Genomic DNA, 19,865 nt, shown 5'->3' with positions numbered 1-19,865 from the left:
CTTCATCTTCCCATTCTAATATTGGAATGTTATTGTGTTTCTTTGTGGGGATCATGTTTTGTCTTTCTTATTCTTGTGTCTTGAATTTCTGTGTTTGCTTTCAGGCATTGGTGGAGTTGATTTTTGTATTTTTCCTCTGCTGGCTTTTAACTTTGAGCTGTGCCTCTGTGGCTTAGTGAAATCTCTGCACTTTCTGTGAATACCAAGAGGTGAGTGTGGGTGTGGCCAGGGAGCTCTGGTCATTGCTCCAGGACAAGGCGAGTATCCACGGTAACAGAAAAATTGGGCATGCTAAATCTCAGTACCCAGCTACACTCTGCACTTTGTCGTGTAACTACTGAGTCCCTACAGTCTGAGCACACAAGGCTCCCACAGTGGCTGGGTCCAGAGGTTTCTGTCTGCCCTGCCAGTCTGTCTAGTAAACTTAGAGGTTGACATTCACCAATATGGCTTCACATAGGCATGTTGATCCTCGGAGGCCACGGGAGCCTTACCCTCCCAAGTGGTAAGATTGCTCAGCCATCTCCAAGCCAGACTCAAAGTCAGTGGGGACTGAGGATTGTTCCCTATAACTAGAATCTCTGAATCACACACATGTAAAGAGCCACTGGCTGAATCTGCTCCCTCCCCACCACGGCCACCAGCACTGGTGAGAAGACGTTCTGTCTCAGCCAGTTGCTGTGTACACACACAAAGGCTTCTACAGCTGCTGCCCAAACCCAAAATGGCTCCTGCCCTTTCTCAGCTGGGCAGCGGGCAATTCTGTGGGGAAGTTGGGGCAATATTAATGTGCCGTCTCTCTTTCACTGGGCAACCACTAGCAACTACTAGGAACCACTGACCCCCAGGGCTCCACAATGGACTCATGCCATGCTCTCTCTACAGCTACATCACCACGGGTTGCTACCGTCTGGTCTCACCTCTGTCTCCAAACTACCACCTGCTCTGGCTCTGAGCTGCTGCAGTTGTCTGTGTTCGTGCTGTGTGTCCGCATCCTCCACACAGGTCCACGGAGTTCTTCCTTTTGTAGGATTTCCAGTGCAGTTTTCTCTCCAATTCTCCCGTGAGAGTGCACTTCCTACACTTTTTTTAAAAAGTTTCTTTAAGGATTTTTATTCAGAGAGAGAGAAATGCACAGGAAAGAGAGGGCTTTAATTAGTGGGGAAAGAAGTCTAGAAGCTAGATTGGGTCCATACCATGCAAAGAGCAGGCTGGCATGAGGAAGCATGCAGGCAGGAAAGCAGAGGCAGGGCAGAGGCCATAAAGCCTTGCCCTCAGAGGTGCAGTGCAATAGGGGTGCGCAACCGAAAAAGGGAGGGACCCACCATGCTCCAGGCCCTTTATCTATCCCAAAGGTGGTGGTTACATCGTCTGATCAGCAGGTGAGCGTCCAGGTGAGATCAACAGGGGCATGACATCACACAGGGGGCGTGGTCTCCAGCTTACAAATCTGATCAGTTTTATCCTGTCTGCCTGCCTGCATCATTCCCCCCTCAGAGAAATTCCAGACTGTAATCTTAAGGGACTCTGGAGGGTGTCGAATCACTATATCTTCTATAGCTGCTTCCTGCTGATTAGGGGCGTAGTGCAGGACTTGCCTGCCCTGGGTCTGGAAGTCTTCGCCTATCTCATCTAATGAATTTGTTTTATGAGCTGGAGAATTTTTGGTCACCACCAATGGCTGTGTTCCCTGCATGGCCAGTTGTTCTTAGAAGTTGTTGAGTTCTGAAACATTTAAGTTTGTTAATTAGCATGAACAAAACTGGAACAAAGCTAACTGCAAGTGGTGTGCCCCTTCAGATAGAAAGAACTTATCTTACAGACTTCCAGATAGTGAGTGGTGATAGGCTACCCTTATGTAGAGTATAAAACCATTTAGCTTGAGTGTAGAGGATTATAATAAAAGAACCTAATAAGGAATTTATTGTCAATAGCAGCTCCCAGACAGAATCAAAAGAGGAGACAGGTACAGCATGTCTGCCTTAAGGTGCAGCAGTCTTGATACAGCAAAAGCAAAAGCTTCACTAATCTTTTTGTTTTTGAAGAGATATCTAAGATCCTCAGTTGACTTCAGGAATAATCAGATGTGCCTTTTGAGTTCACCTGTGAAGACTTTGAGCATGACCACCTCAGTACACTTTTTTATCCTTAGTCTAGTGCAGTACGTCTTTCCCTAATCTGCCATCTTGGAATCTCTCCCCAGTATGGCATTCTTTGAAGCCAACCTTGCCCTCTTCCTTTTTTCTCCTGAATTTCTCAAAAATTTTTCATCTCACTCTTGTAACTCTTTCACTGAATGTTTCCTAATTAATTAAGTTTCATTTACAATATTTTCTCTTCAGTTTAAACTTGATGGTAGAGACCATGTTTGCTTTGTTTGTGTTGACAAAAAATTAAGTCATTTGTCAAAAAATATTTAGTTAACTGAAATACCTATGTTGATTATTAAATGCAGTAGCTAAAAATCATGGATCTTGGGGACATCTATCAGTTCTGGATCTTTCATTCACTACCTATGTTTACTTTCCTAATTATGGCATGTAAAATACTAATTTGCAACCTGCAGGGGACAGAATCAGGACAGCTGGCATATGATCCATTCTATTTTTTTTTTTTTTTTGACAGGCAGAGTGGACAGTGAGAAAGAGAGAGACAGAGAGAAAGGTCTTCCTTTTTGCCGCTGGTTCACCCTCCAATGGCCGCCGCAGCCGGTGCACTGCAGCCGGCGCACTGTGCTGATACGATGGCAGGAGCCAGGTGCTTCTCCTGGTCTCCCATGGGGTGCAGGGCCCAAGTTCTTGGGCCATCCTCCACTACACTCCCTGGCCACAGCAGAGAGCTGGCCTGGAAGAGGGACAACCGGGACAGAATCTGGCACCCTGACCAGGACTAGAACCCAGTGTGCTGGCGCCGCAAGGTGGAGGATTAGCCTATTGAGCCACAGCACCGGCCCCATTCTATTCTTGGTTACTATGGAAATACACCCAGAGGAACAAGGTATGGCTAGTCACCTAATCCAAGCTCCTTAAACATAGATATCTAGACAACATGTTTATAAGTTGCTATGAAAGAATATCATACACTGGGTGGTTTAAAAAATATTCTTCAGGGAAGATTTGGTGTCTGTTAAGGGCCTGCTTTCTGCATCATAGATGATTGTTCTCCGTGTTCTCACATGGCATAAAGAGGGCTGGTGGGCTCTCTGGGGTCTTTTGTAAAAGCACTAACCCCATTCATGTGGTCTTCACCCTCATCACTCAATCATCTCCCAAAGGCTGCACTGTCTAATATTGTTGTATTGGAGGTTAGGATTTCAACATATGAATTTGAGGGAACACATACCTTCAATCCATAGCACCAGAGCATGAGGCAAGTAGACTAGTGATCTTTGGTAAGAGGAAGCACCCTTATCTATGGTACACTTCTAGCAGGATGTCTCTGGTTTATAGTTGCTTATAGTAAATACACCTGAAATCTGTGGACTCCCAGAGACTCGGTTCTCTGAATAATATCACACAAGTTGTATAAAACTCTGGGTTAAAAAGGTGTTATTTCAAAACATCAATTTTCCTACTCTGTAAGGTGACTGGCAAGAAGATAACAGAAAACTTAAAAACAGTGTTGGAGATTTATGGGATGCTATCAAACTACCCAACATACAGGTCTTAGGGGTTTCTGAAGGTGTGGAAACAGAAAATGGATTAGAAGGCCTTTCTAGTGAAATAATTACAGAAAACTTCCCTAATTGGGAGAAAGAAAGGGACATCCAAGTACAGGAAGCATAGAGAACTCCTAAAAACACGACCAGAAAAGATCTTCACCACAACACACTGTAGTCAAACTCTCCAAAGTAAAACCTAAAGATAAGATTCTAAAATGTGCACAAGAGAAACGCCAGATTAATTTCAGAGGATCTCAAAGTAGACTCACAGCTGACATCTCATCAGAAACACGACAGGCTAGAAGGTAAAGCAAGAGATAGTCCAAGTCTTAAAAAAAAAAAAAAAAACTGTCAACCCAGAATACTGTACCATGCAAAGCACTTTCATTTATGAGTGAAGGTTAAATAAAGACCTTCCATAACAAAAAGAAATTGAAAGAACTTGTTGCCACTCATGCAGCCTTACAAAACATGCTTAAGGATGTGCTACACAAAGAAAACACAGAAACATGGTTATCACTATGAAAGAATGAGAAGCAGAAAATAACCCAGTAAAGGTATAATATAAATCCAAAGTAAACAACAGGGATATTTGAGCAAAAACAGCAGGGCCAAGTCAGTGCTCATCAATAATAACCTTCCACATAAAGGGCCTCAACCCTCCAATTCAAAGATACAGACTGGCTAAATGGATTAAAAAACAAAACCCATCTATTTTCTGCCTAAAAGAAACTCATCTCACCAACAAAGATAAACACAGACTGAAAGTGAAAGGATGGAAAAAGATATTCCATGCTAACAGAAACCAAAAAGAACTTGTGTAGCCATCCTAATATCAGAGAAAATAGACTTTAACATAAAAAATGTTAGAAGAGATGAAGAAGGGCAATATGTAATGATTAAGGGATCAATTCAACATGGAAGATGTGATTATAATAAATGTATAGACACCCAATTAAATGGTACCTGGCTAATTAAAAGAAATGTTAATGAATCTAAAGGGAGACACTGACTCCAATGCAACAGTAATGGGGACTTCTATACCCCACTTTCAGCAATGGACAGATCAACCAGGCAGAAAATCAACAAGGAAACAACAGACTTAATCCACACTATAGACCACATGAACCTAAAGGATATCTACAGAACTTTGCACCCCTCAGTGGCAGAATACATATTCTTACCAGTGCATGGAACTTTCTCTAGGATAGACCATTTGCTAGGCCATAAAGCAAGTCTCAGGAAATTTTAAAAGATTGAAATCATACCATGCATCTTCTCTAACTACAATGGAAAAAACCTGGAAATCAACAACTCAAGAATCTCTAGATAACATGCAAACAAATGGAGACTAAACAACAGGCCTCTGAATGAACAGTGAGTCACAGAAAAAAATCAAGAGAAATAAAAAATTTCTGGAAACAAATGAAGACAACAATACATCATATCAAAATTTATGGGATGGGGCTGGCGCTGTGGCTCACTTAATCCTCCACCTGCAGCGCCGGCATCCTGTATGGGCGCCAGGTTCTAGTTCCGGTTGCTCCTCTTCCAATCCAGCTCACTGCTGTGGCCTGGGAGGGCAGTGCAGGATGGCCCAAGTGCTTGCGCCCCTGCACCCACATGGAAGATCAGGAGGAAGCACCTGCTTCCTGGCTTCAGATTGGCACAGCGCCAGCCGTAGCGGCCATTTGGGGAGTGAACCAATGGAAGGCAGATTTTTCTCTCTGTCTCCTTCTCTCTCTCTCACTGTCTATAACTTTACCTGTCAAATAAAAAAAAATAAAAAAAAAAACTTATGGGACACAGCAAAAGCAGTGTTACGAGGGAAGTTTATAGCAGTTGGTGCCTACATGATGAAACTGGAAAGGTGCCAAATAAATGAGCTATCTATGCATCTCAAGGACCTAGAAAAACAACAAACCGAATGCAAAATTAGTAGGAGGAAAGAAATAATTAAAATTAGAGAAGAAACAATATTGAACCAAAAAAAATCAGAGAAACAAAAAGCTGGTTTTTGAAAAAATAAACCACACTGATACAAAATGGGTTAAAAAACAAGACCCATCTTTTCTCTGCCTACAAGAAACACATCTTACCAGTAAAAATTGCCATTTTTAGTCAAAATTAAAAAAAAGAGGGAGAAGTACTTAAATCAATAAAATCAGAGGTGAAAAAGGATATGTAACAACAAATACCACAGGAATAAAAAGAATCATCAGGAACTACTACAAAAAGCTGTATTCCAACAAATAAGGGAACCTAGAAGAAATGGATAGATTCCTGGACACATACAACCTACCTAAATTGAGCAATGAAGAGATAGAAAACCTACATAGACCAATAACCAAGATGGAGATTGAATCAGTAATAAAGACCTCCCCTCCCCCACTCCAACAAAGAAAAGTCCAGAACCAGATGGCTTCACTGCTGAATTGTACAAGACATTTAAAAAGAACTAACTCCAATTCTTTTAAAGCTGTTCAAAACAACTGAAAGGGAGGGAATCCTCCCAAACTCCTTCTATGAAACCAGCATCACCTTAATTCCTAAACCAGAAAAAGATACAATAGAGAACTATAGAGCAATTTCTCAGATGAACATGGACACAAAAATCCTCAACAAAATACTAGCCAATAGAATCCAATAACACATCAGAAAGATCATTCACCAGGACCAAGTGGGATTTATCCCTGGCATGTAGGGATGGTTCAAGATTTGCAAATCAATCAATGTGAACCATCACATTAACAAATTAAAGAACAAAACCCACTGGTGCCGCGGCTCACTAGGCTAATCCTCTGCCTTGCGGCACCAGCACACTGGGTCTAGTCCCGGTCGGGGCACCAGATTCTGTCCCGGTTGCCCCTCTTCCAGGCCAGCTCTCTGCTGTGGCCCCGGAGTGCAGTAGAGGATGGCCCAAGTGTTTGGACTCTGCACTCCATGGGAGACCAGGAGAAGCACCTGGCTCCTGCCATCGGATCAGTGCAGTGCGCCGACTGCAGCGCGCTGGCCGCGGCAGCCATTGGAGGGTGAACCAATGGCAAATGGAAGACCTTTCTCTCTGTCTCTCTCTCACTGTCTACTCTGCCTGTAAAAAAAAAAAAACCCATATGATTACCTCAATAGATGCAGAGAAACCATTTGATAAAATATAACATCCTTTCATGATGAAAACCTTAAGCAAATTGTGTATAGAAAGAACATACCTCAACACAATCAAAGCAATTTATGATCAACACATGCTCAGCATCTTATTGAATGGGAGAAAGTTGGAAGCATTCCCACTAAGATCCAGAACCAGAAAGGGATGCCCACTCTCACTATTTCTATTTAATACAGTCCTGGAAGTTTTAGCCAGAGCCATTAGGCAAGAAAAAGAAATCAAAGGCATACAAATTGGGAAGGAGGAAGTTAAACAATCTCTATTTGCATATGGCATGATTCTATATATATGGGATCCAAAAGACTCCACTAAGTGGCTATTGAAACTCATAAAAGAGTTTTGTAAAGTGGCAGGATATAAAATTAACACACAAAAGTCACCAGCCTTTGTATACACTGACAATGCCATGACTGAGAAAGAACTCTTAACATCAATCCCATTCACAATAGCTACAAAAAATATCAAATGCCTTGGAGTAAATTTAACACAGGATGTCGAAGAAGGGTGGGAAGCAGGTGGAAGGAAGGTCAGGAGGGGAAGAATCACTATGTTCCAACATTTGTAAATGTGAAATGCATAAAGTTTGTATGCCTTAAATAAAATGTTTCTAGGTTAAAAAATAAAAATAAATTTCATGGACATATCTCAAAAATGCTAAAAAAAAGAAAGAAAGAAAGAAAAAAACCTCCAAATACCAACATACTAGGGATTAGATTTCAATATATGAATTTGGAGAATTCACATTCCATCTATAGAATCATGGAATTCCTGGAAGACAGGATGATGAGTCATGATGAGATCTCTACTTTAGAAAACAGGCACAACTGGCAGGGACTCATTTATTATTTCTTCAGATTGATGTATTCTTACCTCTCGCAAAAAGAAAAGTGCTTTGATTTTATTATGGAAATTACTCATATACATGCAGAGATATAAGAAAATAGAAACACAGAACTATTTCTTGAAGCCTGAGATTGTGCAACAGCCTTCTCAAGACATAAATTTGTGACCCAGAGCATGATCCAAGTAGTAGAAACAAGTGTCTTGAAGGAAAGTCAGAAAAAAAAAAACTCACCGGAAGATTACTAACAGAAAAACAGTCATACACTACAGGATATAAATCACAGGGCAGAAGTCATCCTTCTAAGAAATCAGTTAAAATCTTAAGTGGCCTTAAAATCTTAACCTTGGCTGCCTCAGAAATCTTCAAATGTGAACTTGTGTTCATCATATGCAGCCTTCAAATGAGCCTAGAGTAAAATAATTTTCCATCTGTCATGCTTCATCACAGAATACCACCTTGCCCTTCTCAGAAGCACAGAATTGTCACCCTCACGCACCTTACTTCCTCAGAACTAAACACTGCACTTACAAAAATCTCCCTTCTTTCCCACCTCTTCCTATCCCACTAATAAAATTTTAAAACTCTAAAATACTGTTATTTGATTAAATTCTAAGCAAATATTTTAAATATTTAATTATACATTAAATATTTAAAATATTAATTTTAGTTTAATCTAAATGTATCCAATAAATAATCCAACTTTCAAATGTTTGCAAATGAAGAGTAATGCAGTAAATTCATGTATCACTGAGAAATTTTAAATTTTTTCAAGTAAAAAGTTCATTAAGACTTTGTGCAAGTCAGAGTGGGGCAATATGAAAATAAACCAGAAACATCAGAAGTAAAGATGAAATAAACTGTAACTCATCTATAAGAAGAATCCAGTTACCAAGACGTATGGGTAGATTTGGATGAATTATCTGCTTTTCTCGAAGTTCAAGTCAGCCCCCAAACCTTGGTATTTACTTTGGGGGGAATCCTACATGGGAAAACCAACAAACCTGTCTGCAAATAACCCCTTATTATCACCAGTAGGCAACACCTAAAATGACGGAAGAGCAGGTCCCACATCCTTCAAAGATAGCTATCTGAAGGCAACTGCTGCTGGTGGGAGTGTGTGGGGAAGACAAGCAAGAAATTCACCAACCCAAGACACTGCACGGATGGAAGGCCATGCTCTTCTGTCCCTGCCGAGACGCAGGGAACACACCATACTCCAGACCCACCAGCAGCAGCAAGAAGCACACGATTTGGGAAAGATCAGAAATTTTATACAAGTCCAGCCCCCCAGATTCAGGCACATACAATCTCCCCAAGACTAAAGTTGAAACAGGAGTATCAAGTAATGTTTCTCTCCTCACTAGAATTCTTACTCCAAATACCAAAGGACAAATATCGGATCTCACAAGAGCTACTGAAATCTGAGAGTGTGACAAAAATACTGAGAAAATCCCAGTGCTTTCTGTATGCTGCCTCTGCTATGGCCTAGCTTATGAAATACCCTAAATTAATTTCGGGTGCTGGCCTAGAAATCTGATTCTTGAGTTCAACCTTACTGAATGGCTTATTTTTTGTTTTGTTCGGCAAATACTCTGTGCATGCAAACACAGTGGTAGGCATGGGCAAGATCTCACGGAGAACCCTGACTCCCATTACCATACGGTAGTAGCTTGGCAGGTAGGACCAGAGTTCATGTCTAAAGTCCACTGTCACGGAGATTTCTTCTTCCACAATAGCTCTTGATTGAGTCTTCACTTTTATTCCCACTTCCACCACCCCAGCACAAATGGTATTATATTGAACATAACTTGCAACACAGAAATTTGCCTGTTTGTGATCTCTCCCCTAGCTTTCTACACCATCCATAAAACCTTTCATAAATCTTTATTAAACTGCTTTTCTCATGCCAGCCCCTGTGCAAGAATCTTCAGTAGATTCCCAAGTCCTACATTCTGATATCCATGACACCAATGAAGACAAGCTAATCTATGGACAGTGCTGGAAGGTCTAACATAATAATTAGGAATATAAGATGGCACTACTTAAGCTCCATTCAAGTTTTAAAAAACAGGATAAAATTATAAGACTGAAGCCCATGGAGTTGCATTTGGAAAATGTTGTATAAGAGAACTATATCAGTGTCCATTCAAAAAGTATGAACTACACAGAGATGCAATAGTCCTCCATTATCAACCAAGGATATGTTTTAAGACATTCTGCAGATGCCAGAAATCATAGATAGTACCATATATATATACCATGGATACTTTTCACTAGACATACATACTTGTGATAGTTTCATTTACGTATTAGTCACGGCAAGAGATTTCTAAAAAAATCTAACAAAATTAACAATTATTAAAAATACAATGCTATTTAAAATATGAATTGCTTATTTCTGGATTTTCCATTTAGTATTGTCGGACCACAGCTGACTATCGATAACTGAAAATGCTGAAAGTCAAACCATATAATTTCAAATAAAACATAGTTAACTAAATAAAAAACTATTAAATAGTTTCACTGAAAGAGTACAGACAAGAGGTAGCAACTGCAAGAAACAGTTTTTATCCATAGGCTTGAGGGAACAAAGGGAAAAGGGTGAAATTGTTAAAACTTAGAAACTTGGAGGAGAGGCTTATGCTTGATGGTTAAAACTTCCATTCCATGATTTGTTTGCCCTTAACTAGGACTTCAGTTGTTTGGTGTCTTAGTTTGTTTGGGGTGCTATAACAGGTATTTCTCACAGTTCTGGAGGCTGGGAAGTGCAAGGTCAAGGTAGCAACGGCTTTTGTCTCTGGTGAGGGCTCACTTCCTGTTAATACAAGGCACCATTTCACTATGTCCTCACGTGACGGGAGGGACAGGCGGCTTTCTGTTTCTTCTTGTAAATGACATGTATAAGGGCTACATTTTAAATGTAATCATCTCCAAAAGGCCCCACCTCCTCCTTGGAGATTAGAAGTCCAACATAAGAATTTGGGGCATACCCAAGCATTTAGACTATTTGAGTAGTCCTGACAGGCTGAGAAAACCTCCAGGCCTGATGGGTCTGAATCCTTAGTACCCTGCTTTAGTCACGCTAATTTTCCACTAGCTTTTACAAATGGACATGAAAGTATGAAGTATCCCTAGAAAACCCCATAATTTCCAATGGTGCCTCCACTGTATGACATAAGTCAATTTCCCTTACATTTCCAGATGTAAAGTACTGAATACGTTCTTTTGAATTGTTTTTGTTGTGTTTTGTTGACGAAATGCAAAATATAGGCCGGTGCCACGGCTCACTTGGCTAATCCTCCACCTGCGGGGCCAGTACCCTGGGTTCTAGTCCTGGGTTGGGCACCGGATTCTGTCCTGGTTGCTCCTCTTCCAGTCCAGCTCTCTGCTTTGGCCCGGGAGTGCAGTGGAGGATGGCCCAAGTGCTTGGGCCCTGCAGCCGCATGGGAGACCAGGAAGAAGCAACTGGCTCCTGGCTTCGGATCGGTGCAGCACACCGGCCATAGCGGCCATCTGAGGGGTGAACCAATGGAAGGAAGACCTTTCTCTCTGTCTCTCTCTGTCTGTCTAACTCTGCCTGTCAAAAAAAAAAAGAAAGAAATGCCAAAATATTACATATATTAGATCAAACAGGAAATATGACATGAATTACACAGTAACTCTAAAGACCAGAACATTTAGAAATGGATTTGGTCTCAGAAACTAACACAAACTGTATCATTTATGGAAACTGATTAATAGTGCTTCACTGCTTCATCAGTGGCCAGCATTGTGGCCCAGTTGGTTAAGATACCACCCTCAACACCAACATCCTATATGATCACCAGTTCAAGTCCTAGCTGTTTCACTTCTGATCCAGCTATTTTACCTACTTCATATAGTCCTTACTACAACTTGCTAAGGTATGTATTATTGTCCCCATTTTACAGAAAACAAAACTGACCCAGATTGACTTGCCCAAAGCTATTCAAACAATGAACAACACAGCACCAAAACACACTTTTCTACTACCAAGTCTTGATTGTCACACCATTCCACACTATTGCTTATTATAAACAAAATTCATAGATATAGTAAATCAAATTATCCGATAGGATTACTACTTTAGTAATGTAAATAAATTCTGAGACATGATCTAAACTTTATGAGTTATGCTGATCTGTATTTTTAGTGATTCAGTTAACTTTTTCATCCTTATCAGATGTCTAGAACTCAAAGTTCAACAAATATTAATAAACATGATTTGTATAATCATTCCTTGTCCCTTTCCAAGAAAAAAGTCATTTTACAATCAGTGTTTCTGAAATTAGTATTTTTCCCTTTTTCTAACAGATGTAAGACACCTATTAGTTTGCCTTACATTTCTTTTGTCTGTTATATAGTTTACACCTAGGTTTGTGTTGCACTACATCTTGACTGCATACATATTACAACACACTCATGCCTTCCTTTTGAAATGGCTCCTGCTCTATGACATTAGTGGTATGTATTAAAAACAGACAGTAGGGTGGCATGCTAAGATCCGGCAACAATGAATTCTATCACTTAGACCTTAAGTCAGATTCTCCCTTTCAAACTCCATTTCTGAACCTCATTTAACCCTTTCTCTCAACTAGTTAATACCAAATGCCTAGATCTTCATAGACTCCTTTGTCTGCAAAAGGATGTCCTTCTAAGTCATTGAGACTCTAGGCCAGAAGCACTCCAGGTACGGAAGGTATAACACTGAGCACAAGAGACTCAAATCTGCCGTGGGGGGAGTTTCTGTTCTACTGGGACCTCCCCATCAAAATTCTATCCTTGAGTGTCTTTGCTGGGATGAGGAAATTTCAGATTATGGTATACAAGGGATGGAGTTTTTGCTTAAAAAAAAAAACTTTATTAATTAAAATATCCTGACATAAGTGGGATGCATTTACCCTTTCCTCCTTTCTCCTGTGAAATGAATTTTTAATTTAAAAATATAATGATGTATTATGGAAAAACGTATAGGGATGTATAAAACTAAACTGTTGCATCAAAAATTCTCAAACATCATTAAACAGTTTCCATTTTCCCTTTCTGCATGAGTATGTTTCCTGAGGACACCACTGGGGTAAAAACTCTTGCTCAAGTTCGCACAGCCAGCAGGCCAGAGAGTAGAAACCCAACCCGACCTAACTTAATTCTCAGAGCAGGGTTCAAGGCCCTAAACTCGGGTTGTGTCAGCATGCATAGTATCCACACTGCTGGTATGCAAGGTGGCACCATGCCACCTGCACAGCCCACGTTCCTACCTGGAGGTGAAACCCAGAAGCGTGCCGTCACCACGCTGCCACTGCGGTTGCTACAAAAACGAGGTCCACAGTTTCCAGTCACTCCTACCGTTGTGAAAAACGCGCTGTCTCCACACCATGCCGTCCTCACACTGCCCTCACTTGGCAGGGCAAAGGGAAGGCGCCATGTGTCCACGCCACGCCGCTGTTAGGTCCACACACAGCTTCCGGTCATTCCTGCTGTTGTGAAAACCAGCACCGCATCATCTCCATGCCGCCATCGTGGTTGTTATAAATACGAGGTCCACACACAGCTTCCGGTCATTCCTGCCGTTGTACACACCGCACCGCGCCGTGTCCACACGGCCATTCCGCGCCGCCCTCACACTGCCCCCAGTTGGCCGGGAGAAGGGAAAGCGCGCCACGTCTCCACACCGCCATGTTAGGTCCACACACAGCTTCCGGTCACTACTGCCGTTGTACACACCGCACCGCACCGCACCATCTCCATGCTGCCATCATGGTGGTTATAAATACGAGGTCCACACACAGCTTCCGGTCATTCCTGCCGTTGTACACACCGCACCGTGCCGTCTCCACACGGCCATTCCGCGCCGTCCTCACACTGCCCTCACTTGGCGGGGAGAAGGGAAAGCGCGCCGCGTCTCCCGCTCCCGGAGCTGCAGGGCTCCCGAGCGGCTCGCGCACGTCAGTTCCCTCGTCAGCCTCCGCAACGCCCCGGACTGGCGCCCGGGCAGGGCCTGCGGCGCGGCGCCTCCCTCCGCCATGGCTGCCCTCCGGAAGAAGCTGGTGGTGGTGGGAGCCGGCGCCTGCGGCAAGACGAGCCTGCTGGTGGTGTTCAGCCGCGACCACTTCCCGGAGGAGTACGTGCCCACGGTGTTCGAGAACTACGTGGCCGACGTGGAGGTGGACGGCCGGCGGGTGGAGCTGGCGCTGTGGGACACGGCCGGCCAGGAGGAGCACGACCGCCTGCGGCCGCTGTCCTACCCGGACACCGACGTCGTGCTCCTGTGCTTCGCCGTCAGCAGCCCGGACAGCCTGGAGAACGTGCCGGCCAAGTGGGCCCCGGAGGTCCGGCACTTCTGCCCCGGCGTGCCCCTCGTCCTGGTGGGGAACAAGAAGGACCTGCGGAACGACGCGGGCACCAGGCGGGCGCTGGCGGCCTGGAAGCAGGAGCCCGTGCGGCCTGAGGCAGGCAGGGACGTGGCCAGCAGGATTGGCGCCTTCGGCTACCTGGAGTGTTCGGCGAAGACCAAAGAGGGCGTGAGGGAGGTGTTTGAGATGGCCACGAGGGCTGCTCTGCACGCCAGACGCGGCAAGAAGAGGTGGGGCTGCCTGGTCCTGTGAAACCTTGCGGCTCGGTGCGAGTGGCGTGTTCGCTGGGCTTCCTGTCTGCTTATTGGCGTGTTTTTTTTTTTTTTTTTTTTTTTCATTTATCAGTGGTTTACCAAAGACTGCAAACCGGAAGTCACCTTGCTACAGCGTTTAGAAGTCAACCATGGTCAATGATATCCAACTCGGCCACCACCACCATCCCCCCCCCGCCACTGCCCTGTACCCTAACCCTGCCTGACACAGCAGGTGCTGTGAATTTCTTCACTTCTTTCTTGAAAGAGAAAGCAGGTGTCTCTTGTGAATCAGGTTGGAACTACTTTAAAACCAGCATCCCACCTGGCAGCTGCAGGGTACTCTGATGCGTTACCACTGCGGAGCTTTGCTCCTTAGCAGATCTCATTGGTGTACCTCTGGGTATCCAGTTTGTTTCAAAAAAAAAAAAAAAGGGGGGGGGGAGTGGGGACTCAACCAGCAAGACCCAAGTCCATGCGGCTGTGGCAGAGTTACAGCTCTGTGGTTTCAGGTTTGTTACCTTATGGTTCCTGTGTAATTAGTGCCACTTAATGTATGTTACCAAAAGTAAATATATCTACCCCAGGCTAAATGTGGTTTTGGTATAATTGGATTGCATAATACCGATATTTGCCAACCCTTCAGAATGTGTATTGGCTTGTAAAAAAAAAAAAAAAAAAAAGTAGTGTTTGAAAAAAATTGAGATTGAAGTTTCAATTTCAGTTTTGAAATTCCCACTGTGTTACTATCTCTGGTAAAAGATAACCACATCACTTGTTTTCTACCTATATCAGTACCTGTTTCCAGAGATGAGCTAAGTCAATAGGACTTTGTTTTCACACCTGAGGCAATTAGAATCTGTGGAAGGTGCTATAATCTCTCTCACCTGGCCTGCAGGCTCTGGCTGTAATTCACAGCGCTTTTTCTCTTCACTGGGTCTAGGTTCCCTCACAGAGAAATTGCCAATCTTAAAGGTGGAACTTGATTTCCCGCTTCTCTTTAGTGGACTAATTTTTTTCCCCTGTACTTGTTAATTTTTCCAACTAATAAAATAAAGGTAGTTTCAGCCCCAAAAACAGTGCTGAAGTTTTTTGAAACCTGAAATGGCAAGAAAGGTGGTAATGGAGGACAGATTTCAATGTCACTGTTAGTCTAAATTATTAAGCAACCAGATAGGATTTATAGAGATTTAAAATATATCTTCATGGTGGGAATAAACAAACATTATCTTGGTTTGTAGCTCCATTCCGAATTCTGTAAAACACTGGTAGAAATGGTTTGCAAACTTGTTCAGTACAGGGCCACATCATAAGTATCTTAGGCTTTACAGACCATTCTTTGTTGTGTATTCTTTTTTTGGTGGTGTATTTTATTAACAACCCTTTAAAGAAATAGAAAGCATTCTTAGCGCTATGCAAAAACAGGCCCCAGGCCAAATTTAGTCCATTAGCTGTAGTTTGCTGTCCCCTAGAAATGGGTGTCTGGTTCCACCACAACCTTCTCTGCTATTGTCTACATAAATGTCTAAGATGTACAAGGTGAACTTTTTCACTGGAAGTTTTGTGACTGGCCGAAACAGAGGTAAACTTAAAAATTCTGATTATATTTTTTCTTTTAAAAATGCTCATGTTACAAAATAAACAGATACAGCGATTTCATGCTATATTAACATAAAGAGATTCTTTGTTTTTCTTTCACTTATAAAAGTTCAAGAAATACTTTTAAATTTTCAAATTGAGTACTTTTTTACAACAGTAAGTGCATAAATGATTGCTGTATCATCAGAAGTAAATGTATAGCAATTCATTGGGCATTGTAGAGTATCACAAATATATCAAAGTAGACTATATATTTTTTTGACAGGCAGAGTTAGACAGTGAGAGAGAGAGACAGAGAAGACTTTATATTTTTGGCCGGCGCTGCGGCTCACTAGGCTAATCCTCCACCTGCAGCGCCGGCACCCCGGGTTCTAGTCCCGGTTGGGGCACCAGATAATGTCCTGGTTGCTCCTCTTCCTGTCCAGCTCTCTGCTGTGGCCCAGGAGGGCAGCGGAGGATGGCCCAAGTGCTTGGGCCCTGCACCCCATGGGAGACCAGGAGGAGGCACCTGGCTCCAGGCTTCGGATCAGCGCAGCGCGCCGGCTGCAACGAGCAGCCATAGTGGCCATTTGGGGGGTGAACCAACGGAAAGAAGAACTTTCTGTCTCTCTCTCACTGTCTAACCCTGCCTGTCCCCCCCACCCAAAAAAAAAAAAAAAAGAGCGAGAGAAGACTTTATATTTTAAAGATAAATGTGTTCACTTATTTTCTGAAATTGCTTTCATAAAAATGTTCCCTATACAATTGCTGGTTTTTGTAGCATCTTTTTAATACATTTTTACTACCCAGACTTTGTGTTTCAACCTGTGTCTTTTTTGGACGACTATAAACTAAAAAAATTCTTTTTTGTTCAGGTAAGAAAAATAATTTTACAGTGAAAAATGTTTCACTGTAGCTCGTGATGAGACAGGGGTTATTCCACTTATTAGTTTGCACACAATTGTGAGTAAAATATAGTTGCTTAGTTCTAATTCAGAGTATTTGGAATGGTAAAAATTCCAGTTCTTCAAAAGAGGTCAATGAATAAAAAAATGATTTTTCTGAAAATCAATTATATCACTTATATTAAAGCCTTGTGTACTAATTGTGAGCTACATATCAGCAATTACAAGTCACGAAGCAGATAACATAGGCCTGATACTACTGCCGAGAGCAGAGGTCCTCTTTGGAACCAACTCAGCTCTTATGAAACCATTTGATATGAAAACCATCTCTCTGGCTTTAACTTTTTGCAAAACTGAATATCCAGAAGTAGTTTGGCATGCAGATCCCATGATTCCAAATGCACATCTTTGCATGGTTGTAAGATTTCAAAGACATTTAAGTCTCTAGGACAACTTAATAAACTATCAATTTGTTTATTTGCTCCTAATAAATTGTTAGTTGTAGAAAAAAATAAACTATCAATTTGCTTTTTTAAGTATCTGATCTCTAATCTTAAAAATGAAAGAAACTTTTAAAATAACTGTTGGAAAATTTATATAATCAGTGGAACAGATTAAGTGCACATAGGTTTTTTCCCCTACTGAAGTGGTATTAGAATCTCTCTCTTCCTTTAATGAGTTTTGCTGTCAACTTTATCATGTGATCTGATTCTAAATGTTTTTAACTTGAGAATCACTGTCTTGGCTTGCCTAAAAAAGTACAAATTGCAAAGGGAGTGTCATAATATCTTGCTTCTCTTAGGTGAAAATGACCCATGCAGATGTTCAGGTAAAGGAAATTTGGCCTGGCTATCAAATGGTCATGGATGAAACAAACAAGAATTTCAACTGAAGCCTGAGATTTGCAATCTACATCACTGCTTTTCCACTGAGTAGCATATGAATTGACAATATGATCATCTACTTTCTGTTATCATTAGCTGATTGTATTATTGGTTAAAGCCAGCCTATGAGGATGAACATATAGCTTAATATGCAAATCAAATAAAATGTGAAATACACTTATTTACGATATACTTGCATTATAGAAAGTATGATTAAAATTTAAAGTAATTTAAAAAATTAAAAGTAATTTTTAAAAAGATTTATTTATTTGAAAGGCAGTTACAGAGAGAGAAGGAGGGACAGAGATTGATCTTCCATCCACTGGTTCACTCCCCAAATGGCTGCAATAGCTGGAGTTGTGTCAAGCCAAAGCCAAAAAACTAGGAACTAGTTCTCACTGGGTTCTGCTACTTTGTGCCCCAGCAGACTGACTCTTTCCTATTACCTCCCACTACACCCCACTTTCCAGATGCTCTGGTTACTGTCGTTTCTACTGAAGTTTGTTTCAGCAATTTCTACACTGGTTTGGATATTCCTGGTAGGACGCACTATGGTGATTAACACTATTTTGTAAATAAAAAAAAAAAGTATTGTAGTATTGTATGCGCACTTGTGTGTCACCTGTGTTACAATCATTTGGGTTCCATTTCAGGCTTTGGCTCTGGTTACTAACGTGGAGTTAGCCAAACTATAGTTTGAGTGCATGATCATTTCTGACACCCACTGCAAGGAGTCCAGCTACAAAGTAAAAAGGGAAAATTTATACAAGATTTCTCTCTGACTTCTGCACCAACTTAAAAGTCAGTAGTTTCCCAAAACTACCCTTGTGCTTGCTAATTCACGAGAAAGGCCCACAGTAATCAGGAAGGCTGTTACACACCTGGTGATGACCAATTGTAATGCAGGGGAACAGAGGATTCCACATGCCCTTAGCACATACTGCCTTCTCGGCACTCGTGGGTGATAAACACACATGCAGTGCTGCCAACCGGAGAAGCTGACCCAGGTCTCCCCGTGAGCAGAGCTGTTATTGTGGTCCTATTAGGTAAGCGTGATGGATTGACTGCCTCTATAGTTGAGATTCAGCCTCCAGGTTAACTGATACCACATGATTCAAAGACCCAATTCTAAAATCACATGGCTGAGCTTTCTGGTGTGGTCTGCTCTCATCTGAAGATTATCAGTCATGGCCAGCCACATTCTCAAAAACATTCCAGATAGTTATGATACAAATTTCCAGAAGCTACAGGCAAAGTCCAGACTCCACTGTAAACTATGTAACATCTCTAATCCTGTGTTTTTTCATCTGTAAAATAAATGTAATCATACTTTCCCTATGACTTTCAAGCCTTAATTCATGAAGAAATGCTGTAATCCTCTATATTTAGAAAAAAATCCCAGCTAGTAAAAATTTTAAAAAAAAAAAAAACCTCTTCATTTCTGCTAGAATGAGGTAGCTTCTCTGTCTGAGAGAATACTGTCAAATGGCCCCCACCACAAATCCCATTTTCCAAAGATAATTCTGATTGCATCATGTCCTCAGACAGGCTCTCCCATTTTCAGGGGAACGGTACCTTGTGGTGAGATGTCCACTGTACCAACCACTGGCAGGAGAGCCATAAAATACGGCCAGGCAATTGATTTATATATATTTCTTCTTAAAGCACTGAAAAATGCTAAAAATGGAGAGGATTTTCTAAGATGACAGTATACAGGAACCTGATTTACGGATTAGTTATTATGAGCTCTGATACTACGAGGGCACTCAGTGCTTTTCACCAAGCACAGGTGCACAGAAATAAGATTCCCGCCTGTCCTGGAGAACAGCATTATCTGCATGTGTGTTCGATATGAAGTACAAGAATTAAAGAAGCAAATTTCATATTTTAGTAATGTGACTCTAAAGCCACAAATGAATGTGGGTATGCTTATGGTTTGGAAAATTTTCCACAATCAAAAATATCAGAAAATGAATTTTAGATGTTGTTTTTATATTTTGTACTCAGTATGTGCAGCATCTTGCAAATATCTTTTAAATAATATGTATGGCTACAGTCATGTAAAATGAAAAGTACCCCAAACACCTTGAATAATATGAAGAAATTTGTTCATTTCATAATTTCAGCTTTAAAAATAAATATTTAGAGGTTTCTAAGGTAAGTAGCTTTGTTGCCATGGATCACTCAAATTTGTAAAATACACAT

The 19,865-nt window shown here is 41.7% G+C and overlaps 1 protein-coding gene across 2 annotated transcripts; it reads left to right on the top strand.

Annotated features, from left to right (window-relative positions):
* The first annotated feature begins 13,067 nt into the window (after positions 1-13,067).
* Positions 13,068-15,297, top strand: LOC100348967 (transforming protein RhoA). 2 transcript variants are annotated; one of them, XM_051830147.3, is made up of 2 exons: positions 13,068-14,272; positions 14,388-15,297. In XM_051830147.3, the coding sequence occupies exons 1-2, from the start codon at positions 13,713-13,715 to the stop codon at positions 14,434-14,436; spliced, it is 609 nt and encodes a 202-aa protein (XP_051686107.2). In that variant the 5' UTR covers positions 13,068-13,712; the 3' UTR covers positions 14,437-15,297. The 2 variants fall into 2 exon arrangements, with proteins under 2 accessions (XP_051686107.2, XP_089158324.1); XM_089302198.1 differs by lacking the exon at positions 14,388-15,297 and having other exon boundaries at positions 13,068-14,323.
* Positions 15,298-19,865: the final 4,568 nt, after the last annotated feature.

This window comes from Oryctolagus cuniculus, chromosome 8, assembly GCF_051225735.1.
Source record: "Oryctolagus cuniculus isolate XC-2025 breed Fujian yellow rabbit chromosome 8, ASM5122573v1, whole genome shotgun sequence".
Classification (NCBI taxonomy): Eukaryota; Metazoa; Chordata; class Mammalia; order Lagomorpha; family Leporidae; genus Oryctolagus; species Oryctolagus cuniculus.
This window is presented reverse-complemented; position numbering and strand designations above follow the sequence as displayed.

Coding starts and splice junctions, on each gene's coding strand:
- LOC100348967 (XM_051830147.3), top strand. CDS start 13,713: ATGGCTGCCCTCCGGAAGAAGCTGGTGGTGGTGGGAGCCGGCGCCTGC. Junction 14,273..14,387: donor GCCAGACGCGGCAAGAAGAG/GTGGGGCTGCCT, acceptor TTCATTTATCAG/TGGTTTACCAAAGACTGCAA.